The sequence below is a fragment of the Leptonychotes weddellii genome, chromosome 5, assembly GCF_054177405.1.
Source record: "Leptonychotes weddellii isolate Sample4059 chromosome 5, ASM5417740v2, whole genome shotgun sequence".
Classification (NCBI taxonomy): domain Eukaryota; kingdom Metazoa; phylum Chordata; class Mammalia; order Carnivora; family Phocidae; genus Leptonychotes; species Leptonychotes weddellii.
This window is the reverse complement of record NC_138373.1, coordinates 71,959,692-71,968,807: the sequence shown is the minus strand read 5'-3', so window position 1 is coordinate 71,968,807 and position 9,116 is coordinate 71,959,692. Positions and strand designations below refer to the sequence as shown.

The following is a 9,116-nucleotide window of genomic DNA, read 5'->3' as shown; positions in this document are numbered from 1 at the left end:
TTAAAAACAAAAAAAAGATTGTAAGCTCCCAGAAGAAGGGGTCATGCTTTTATAGTTTTCTTTTGAGAAATAGAAGAGACTGTTAGTGGGCTATGTATCCAGAAGGCTTCAATAAATATTTTTAGATGAATGGAAAAATGAGTGAGTAAATGATATTTTTCGGAAGATTTTTATTGCCCATTTAAGTCCTTGGGGTGGGGGGAGTTTTCCACGGAGATGAGATTCGTGATGTACATAAGATGATTAGAAATAAATGTTCTGTCTTGGTAATAATCACTGACACTGACTCTTTTCTCTTTCAGGGGGCTTCCAAAATGGCAAGAGAGTGAGCCTCTCCGTGTATCTCGGAGAATTTTTTGGCATCCATTTGTTTGTCAATGGTACTGCGCTGCAGGGGACCCAAAAGTAAGTCAGAAGCCTGGAATGTCTGGAATATCCGAGTTAAAAAAGATAGGACGCGGGGTAGGGAGTTCGCCTGGGTGTCTCAGTTGCTTAAGTGTCTGCCTTCGGCTCAGGTCATGATCCTGGGGTCTTGGGATCGAGCCCTGTATCGGGCTCCCTGCTTAGTGGGGAGCCTGCTTCTCCCTCTCCCTCTGCCGCTCCCCCTGCTTGTGCTCTCTCTCTGTCTCACTCTGCACTCTCCTTATCTAATAAATAAATAAAATCTTAAAAAAAAAAAAAAAAGGACCCTAGGGATCCCTCTTGCAACCCCTTGTTTTTTCAGCTGAGGGAGCTGGGCCCCCGAGAGAGGAAGTAAATGTGCCCAGGGAAGGCGAGTGGCAGGGCTTGGCGGGGGGAGCCCCGTGTCCCGACTCCCGGTCTAGGCCCTCAGCGACTTTGCACCAAGGTCCCAACGCTGGAGCATGGCTTTGGGGTTGAAAGGTGGGAGGGACACCCAGGAAACGCATGAGAAGCAGGCTTCCAGAGCTCATCCTTGTCCCTCCAGCATCTCTATGCCCTATGCCTCCAACGGGCTGTACCTGGAGACCGAGGCTGGATCCTACAAGCTGTCCAGTGAGGCCTACGGCTTTGTGGCCAGAATTGACGGCAGTGGCAACTTTCAAGTCCTGCTGTCAGACAGATACTTCAACAAGACCTGTGGGCTCTGTGGCGACTATAACATCTTTGCCGAGGATGACTTCAGGACACAAGAAGGTAAGCGTCTCTTGATACCATTTCCCTGGAGTTGTGGTCATGCTTGTCGTTTCCCCGCTTACAAACCTTCAGTAATATGCCCCCAGGCATGTCATGTTTATCCTGCCAACCTTAACTCTGAGCATTCCACCCCACTGCCTAGACCTCCCCCCAAACCACACTTTGGAGGTTGGTTGGTTCAACTTGGAACTGCCCACAGCAGGTTACACAGGATAGATGGTTGGTAGATGCTGGATGGTTTGAACAGACCCTCCGGAATGAGTTCAATAGAACTTCATGGAGGAAGTCTATAAAGGGTGGTCCACTGTCCAAAAAGGCCAGTCTAGGTGTGTGTTTGTGAGCAACAGAAGGTAACATGGACAATGCGGAAACCACTCCTCATCTTTAATCTTCTTTTGATAACTTCAATTACATAAACATTTAATGAGTGATGCTCCCTTACAAAAGCTGAACATTTGTACCTAAGTTCTTCTTCTTCCTTATGACCCAACTACCCTATGATTAAGGGGTAAACATCTAAAGAAACGGCTGACCATTCCCTTCATTTCACTGTATATGTTGGAAAATAGTAAGATCATTTGTATTTGTCTTCTCCAGCACTGATTTCTCGCTTTGTATCATCCTATATGTACATTTAAGGCTATACATTTTCCTCTAAATGCCATCTTAGCCACACCAATTTGATATTTTCATTTTCATTTAGTTCTATGGATTTTCTAATTGCCATTGAATTCTTTCTTAACCTGTAGAGTGTGTTCAAAATTTCCAGATGTTTAGAATTTCTAAAGTTATCTTTGGTAACTAAATTGATTTCTAATTTAGAAATTTGAGGAGATTTGTTTGTGGCCTCCTACATGATCTTTTTTGCAATTCTAGGTATGCTCCAAGAGAGTGTATTCTCTGATTGATGCAGGATTCTATATATACTTGTTGAATTAAGTTTGTTAATTGTGTTATGCAAATATTCTATATATTTACTACTTTTTGTCTTCTTCAACTACCCATTACTAAGAGAGTTGTATTAAATTTTTCTACAGTGGTGAAGAATATGTCAATTTCTTCGTGTAATTCTATCAAGTTTCCTTTATATATTTTGAGCCTTTACAATTAGATTTTAGAAATATTTAATCTAGTGAACTGTTCCTTTTATGTAATGACTTGTCATTTTTAACAATACCTTATGCCTTAAACTCTGACATTAATATATAGGCACCACCTTTTTTTAGGTTAGTATTTGCTTGACATATATTTTTTCATACTTTCAACCAGTCTGTGTGGTTTTATTTCAGATGTATTGCATGAAAGAAGCACATAGCTGGATTTTATTATTATTATTTTTAAAAGTCAGATTTATCGAGGTATAATTTACATACAGTTAAGGCCACCGTTCCAGGTCTAAGAGCTTTCACGAAAGTGGAGAGCCATGTAACTACCACAAACTATGGAACAGTGTCCTCCATCCAGAATTCTTGTGCTCCTTTGTAGGTGAGCTCTCCCTGAGCCCCTAGCCCTGGTAGCCACTGACCTTTTTTCTGTTCCTATAGTTTTGATTTTTCCAAAATTCATGTAACTGTAATCATACTGCACTTGGAGTATTTTGCCTTCCATGTCCAGCTTCTTTCACTTAACGTCATCCACTAGGGATCCATCTGTGTTGTTGCATGTATCAAGAGATTGTTCCTGTTTGTTGTTGAAGGGTACTACCACAATGTGCTTATCCATGCACCCAAGAAAGGACATTTTGTCGTGTCTAGTCTTTGGCAATTATGGATAAAGCTGCTATAAACATTCATGCAGGGGCACCTGCGTGGCTTAGTCGGTTAGGCATCCAACTCTTGATTTCAGCTCAGGTCATGATCTCAGGGTCGTGAGATCAAGCTCCGTGCTGGCGTGGGGACTGCTTAAGATTCTCTCTCTCCTTCTCCCTCTGCCCCTCCCCCCACAAAAAATTCACATATAGGGTTTTTTTCTCCTCCATTTAAAAAATTGTGGTAAACACACATAAAATGACATTTACTGTCTTACTCATTTTTCAGTGCACACTTCAGTGGCATTAAGTACATTTCACATTATGATGCAACCAGTCACAGTGTCTGTCTCTGGAACTCTTTTTCTCTTGCAGAACTGAAACTCTATACCCACTAAGCAATAACTTCCTGTTCTTCCCTCCTCTTCCCCAGCCGCTGGCCACCACCAGTCTACTTTCTGTCTCTGTGATTCTGACTACTCCAAGTACCTCATGTAAATGGAATCATACAGTATTTGTCTTTTTGTGACTGGCTTATTTCGCTTAGCACAATGTCTTTACAATTCATCCATGTGTTGTGGCATATGTCAGAACTTCTTTTTTTTGTATTTAAATCATTTATTTCAACACAGGCATTGTTTTAAATTTGCACCTTGTTTGGTAACATATTTCAGCATCTAGAGAACAGGTTTGAGAACAACAACATAGAAGGATTATTTGTCAACAATTTAACAAAAGTGCTTACGGCCCGTTTGTTTCAGAAACACAGATGTGCCAGTCACAAAGAGCCATGAAGGAAGTGGTAATACACTCACAAATTTGCTTGGAAAGTACAAGATTACATATTTACCCTGTACATGTAAGTGGGATATTCTGAAGCAGTATTGCTATTATTAACAATAAACCCTTAGGAAGAAAGTCACTTTTTTATCGCCGTATAATCAACATCCAGTGTTATATTGGTTTCAGGTGGATAACATAGTGATTCAACACTTCCATACATTACTCAGTGCTCATCAAGATAAGTGTAATCACCATCTGTCACCAAACCACGTTTTACAATCTTACTAGCTATACTCTGTCCATGCTGTACTTTTCACCTCTGTGACTTATTTATTTTGTGACTGGAAGTTCATACCTCTTCATCCCCTTTAGCTCAGAATTTCCTTCATTTTTAAGCCTGAATGTACATTGTATGTATCTACCACGTTTTGCTTATCTGTTCATGCCTTGAGGACACTTGGGTTGTTTTCATGTTTTGCTAGAGTGAATAATGGTGTGCAAATATTTTTTGAAGACCCTGCCTTCAGTTCTTTTGGGTAGATATCCACAGTTGGAATTGCTGGATCATGTGGCAATTCTTTTTTATTTTTTTTAAAGATTTTATTTATTTATTTGAGACAGAGAGAGAGAGCACAGAGGGAGAGTGAGAAGAAGAAGCAGACTCCCCCGAGCAAGGAGCCTGATGCAGGGCTCGATCCCAGGACCCTGGGATCATGACCTGAGCTGAAGACAGACACTTAACCGACTAAGCCACCCAGGCGCCCTTCATTCTTGTTATTTTAATGTAACCTAATCTCTCCTGTCTTCTTACTGGGAAGTTTTGCCTCTTTTCATTCATTTTATATTCAGTTGTGTTGTTGATGTATTTCATTTTCTATTAATCATCTTATTTTGTGCTTTCTACTATTACTGCTTTTAAAAATGTTACTTCTTTCCTCACTACCTCACTGAGCCCTCCACCTTGTTTGAATACCACTAAATTTGGCATTATTATTATAGCTTTACACAGTCAGTGCTTCTTTAGATATATCTTCATGTGTAACAGGTTCTTTGCTCATAATTTCTCCTTGTATTTTATTCTTATCTTCTAGGTCCAATTGCTATTTTTCTAAAAAACATCCCTCAGTACTTCCTTCATTCAGGGTCTGATAGTGATAACTGGAACGAACTGCCCCTCATTCTTACATGATACTTAAGCTAGGTATAGAATTCTAGGACATCAGTTATTTCTCATAGTACTTTGAAGGTGTCGTTCCATTGGTGCTCTTGAGAAGTAGATTGTCAGTCCAACTGTTATTTCATTGCAGATCATATCATTTATCTTTGTATACAAGTCATCTCTTTGTTCTTGGCATTCTGAAATTTTACTATGTTGTGTCTAGATGTGGGTTTTATTTTTATTATCTTTTTTAAAAAAGATTTTATTTATGTATCTGAGAGAAGAGAGAGAGAGAGCACAAGTCGAGGGGGAGAGGAGGAGGAGGGAGAAGCAGACTCCCTGCTGAGCAGGGAGCCCACTGTGGGGCTCCATCAGAGGACCTTGGGATCATTAACTGAGCCAAAGGCAGATGCTCAACTGACTGAGCCACCCAGGCGCCCCAGTTTTATTTTTATTATCTTGCTTGAGACTGTGATTCCTGAAACTGAGGACTCCTATCTTCCATCAGATTTAGAAAAATTTCAGTCATTTTCTCTCCATCTTTTAGACATATATTGGATATTTTTATTCCATCCTTTTTTTCCCCCCTCATTACCTTACTTTCATTTTTCTATCTCTCTATTCCTCTTTGTTGCTTTTTGGGTAGTGCAGTCATGCTGGCTGGTGAGAACTGATTGTGTGGGTCTTTTCCAAGTCTGCATCCAGTTGTCATGTTTGTAGTTTGAAATTGGCCATGGTGGGAGTATCTGCAGCATGGAAATCAGCAAATCCTAAAAATTAGGACTTTGCTTTTCCCCAGACAGATGGCTCATCAGCACATCACTACTTAGAGCTCTCTTCTGGTTCACTAATTCCCTCAACTCTAATTTCCAGATAATGTCTAACCCATCAGTTGGGTTTTCTTTCTATTTCCATGACTATATTTGTAACTTTAGAAGGTAAATTTGGTTCTTCTTCAACTCTATTGTTTTTTCTTATTGTCTTGTCCTTGTATTAGGTTTCAATTTCTTCTTTATAACAATAATTTTATTTGTTTTATAGCCTCCATACAAAGATGGTATTATCTGAAGTTTTTGGAGTTCTTGTGGTATGTTAGAAAGTGAACAAGCCTGTGTGACATGGTAACTAAGAACCCAGGGGGCACTTATCATAATGCCTGGCACACAGTAGAAACTCCAAAAATTTAAATTCCCTTTGACTTCTCCCATGGATTAAAACAACAGCAGTTTATTCTCTCACAAGGTCAGGAGGCCCAAAGTCTAAAATCAAGGTGTTCGTAGGCCTGCACTCCCTCCGGAGGCCCTAGGCAAGAACCTGTTCCTTGCCTCTTCCAACTACTGGGAGTAATCCTTGACTTGTGGCCACATCCCTGTCTCTGTGTGTGTCTCTGTCTCTCCTCCCACTGCCTCTAAGGCCCACTTAGGTGATCCAAGATACGCTCTTCCTCTCAAGATCCTTAAAACCTTCATCACATCTTTTGCCCTAAAAGAGAATATTCATAGGTTCCAGGAATTAGGAAGTGAATCTTTGAGGGGGGGCATTTTCCCTGCTCACCACATGCCACATGCCAACTGACAATACTTTCAAGGTCCTGCCTTTCTTTCCCCAAGGACAGTTTCTTTTCTATTCTCAAGTACATTATTTGGCCTTGAAACATGCTTCACTCTTCCGGACCTGGTTATGCAAAAGGACTGTTTGCCTCAATGCTCCATTAGTCCCTTTGCAGTGAAGACTCAGAAGTGGTATTCCTTTGCCATGGAAGCCCATAGGCCCTCCCTCTGTTGTGGGAGCTGATGGTGGCATGATCGGTATAGCACTAAGGCCCCAACGCTGTGAAAGCCCAGGGGATGCAGTGACTGGGGGCTCAGGTTCCATGTCACATTCTTCCCTTCAATCTGCAAAAATATTTTGAGTGTTTACAAAGCGCCAGATAAGAAGCCAGAGATAAGAGACACAGCCTGTCCCCTGAATTAGGGAGCTCATGGTCAGACAGAGTATGAATATAAACAAAAAGAATACTAACACAAAGGGCGATGGGAGTTTTGATGGAAGGATGGCGGGGGTGCTGAGGGAACACAGGCTGGGACAGGGGGCTGGGAGCAGAACTCGTTCAGAAGAGCTTCCTGGAGGAAGTGGCTCTGGAGCTGCATCTCAAAGAATGTGAGGAGACAGTCAAGGTACTGGGGGTGGAGAATATTCTGCACAGAGGGGAAAAGCACGCAAGGACATGGAGACAGCGTGGATGGGCATGCTCCTCATCGTCTTCCTCACTGTGTGCATCCATCCAGCCACCCCTCACCACACACTGGCTAAGCCCTGGGGCTTGTGCCCTGTGGTATTCCACTGAGTGCTGCACAAAAGGTAGTCCCCAGCCCAGGCGCTTGTGTACCCATCTAACAGAAGGTTGATTTGGGTGATGACAGACCTAGACTTTTCACTCAGAAGTCCTGGGTCAGGCTTAACTGTGACTTCGTTCCTGAAACCTTCTCCACAGGGACCTTGACCTCGGACCCCTACGAATTCGCCAACTCCTGGGCCCTGAGCAGCAGGGAACAACGGTGCAAACGGGTGTCCCCTCCCAGCAGCCCATGCAATGTCTCCTCTGAGGAAATGCAGCAGGTGGGTACCTCTGGGGTGGTCTGAGGGGAGTGGGACTCCTGGGAGTGAGAGGCAGAAAGTCATCTGAGGCCTCAGGTCCTCCATCGAGGTGTACAGTGAGCCTACCTCTGTGGGTCCCTCTGGCTCTTCAAAGAAGGGTTCCCACGGGCAACCATTTTCTCCTAAAAACCAACTGTGGCCGGAGTCTGGTTAGCTCGAATCTAACACTGTTCTGGACCTGGAACTCTGAAAATGGGTCTAATGAGTTGGTAGAGTGAGTGACTAGACTTTTCTGTTTTGCACTCTAATGCCCTCTCTTGTCCCCAAATATCTCCATTATCACCTGCCACCTGTCTGAAATTCTGCAACAGGAACCTATTCCTTTTTAGGTGTTCAACAAGTGGTTATTGTAAAGTACAACTAGGAGGGCAAGGCACCATAGTCTTACTGGCACATCAGCAGGAAGGGGGTTACTTTATCGTCAGGGAAGCTGAGGGAAGAGGAGGGAGGGGTGGGCCTGAGGTGTCCAACCTGGGCATGATAATATTTTCCTGAGGCTGTGGTGTCAAATTAGTCAGAAAATTAGTGGCTTACAGCAACGGAAACGTATTCTCTCATGTTCTGGGAGCCAGAAGTCTGAATTTAGTTTTCCTGGGCCAAGATCATGGTGCCACTAGGGCCGCTCTCCCCTGGGAGCCTCTGGGGGGCAAATCTTTCCTTTTCCAGGTTCTGGTAGCTGTGGCATTCCGTGGCTTGTGGCTGCATCAATCCAGTCACTGCCTCTGTGGTCCCATGGCCTCCTTATCATCTGTGTGCCTCTGTCCTGGGACTCAGTACCGATGGTGGCACCTCCCCTCCCTTTCCGCACAACCCCTATTTCTAACCATATGGTAGCTCATTAGCAGCTTCTTCCCCTTCAGAGTTGCTCCTTATGACCCCACTACCAGAACCGCCCCCTTGGAGAGGAGGGGGTCTGGTGGGAGAGAGTGGGCAAGACTGCACTCTGCCTCTAACTTCTCCAGGGGTGGACTTGTGCCACGGTGGGTGGGGTGTTGGGAAGGTGATGCTTCTGAAGGGGAAGGACCTCCCTTGATGGATGAACCCTCTCCCCCTTGGGGTCCGGCTGCCGGGGCTGAGAGAGGAGAAGCAGCATGGCTCCGGGGTGAAGCTGGGCCCTTGTCAGCACAGGGATGGTCCTACTGAGGCTGTGCGCACACACTCACTGTCTGGGGGACAGGGTTTCTTGGAGGTGGTGTAAGTCAGGTCCCCCATGCCGGGAGTGACTGGGGACCTGTCAGGAGCAGCGTGAGAGAGAGGGACTGAGAGAGGCAGTGCTGGGCGGTGGGGAGGGTGAACCGCCATGTACTCAAAACTGAGGTCTCAGCTGATCATTCAGGGAGCTCTGAAAGCTGGGGGGCCCCCAGGCAAGCCTGAACTGACCAGCTGGTCATCGGATGTAGGCTTCCTTTGGGCAGGGAGGCGGGATAGTCTCTTGGACTGAGGGCAACGCATGCAGGGACGCAGCTGTGAGCCCTCAGCAGCTAGCACTGCTAGCCGTGAGGGTATGCGTCCTTGGCTTTGAAGGGCATCTGCGCTGCACGGGACAGCCCCTGTAGAATGCTGTTCCCCAGCCCCCACCCAGGGAGCAGCCGCCCTGTTCCAGCCCACAGCAAA

The 9,116-nt window shown here is 44.6% G+C and overlaps 1 protein-coding gene across 1 annotated transcript in view; it reads left to right on the top strand.

The window, feature by feature from the left end:
• Window positions 1-286: 286 nt before the first annotated feature.
• Window positions 287-9,116, top strand: part of VWF (von Willebrand factor) — a gene marked incomplete at its 5' end in the record, with an annotated part of 116,797 nt that continues 107,967 nt past the window's right edge. Inside the window, 3 exons of the mRNA XM_081818923.1 lie at window positions 287-405; window positions 947-1,155; window positions 7,339-7,463. Of these exons, the coding sequence (XP_081675049.1) occupies window positions 287-405; window positions 947-1,155; window positions 7,339-7,463 (453 nt within the window). The remainder of the gene's footprint in view (window positions 406-946; window positions 1,156-7,338; window positions 7,464-9,116) is intronic.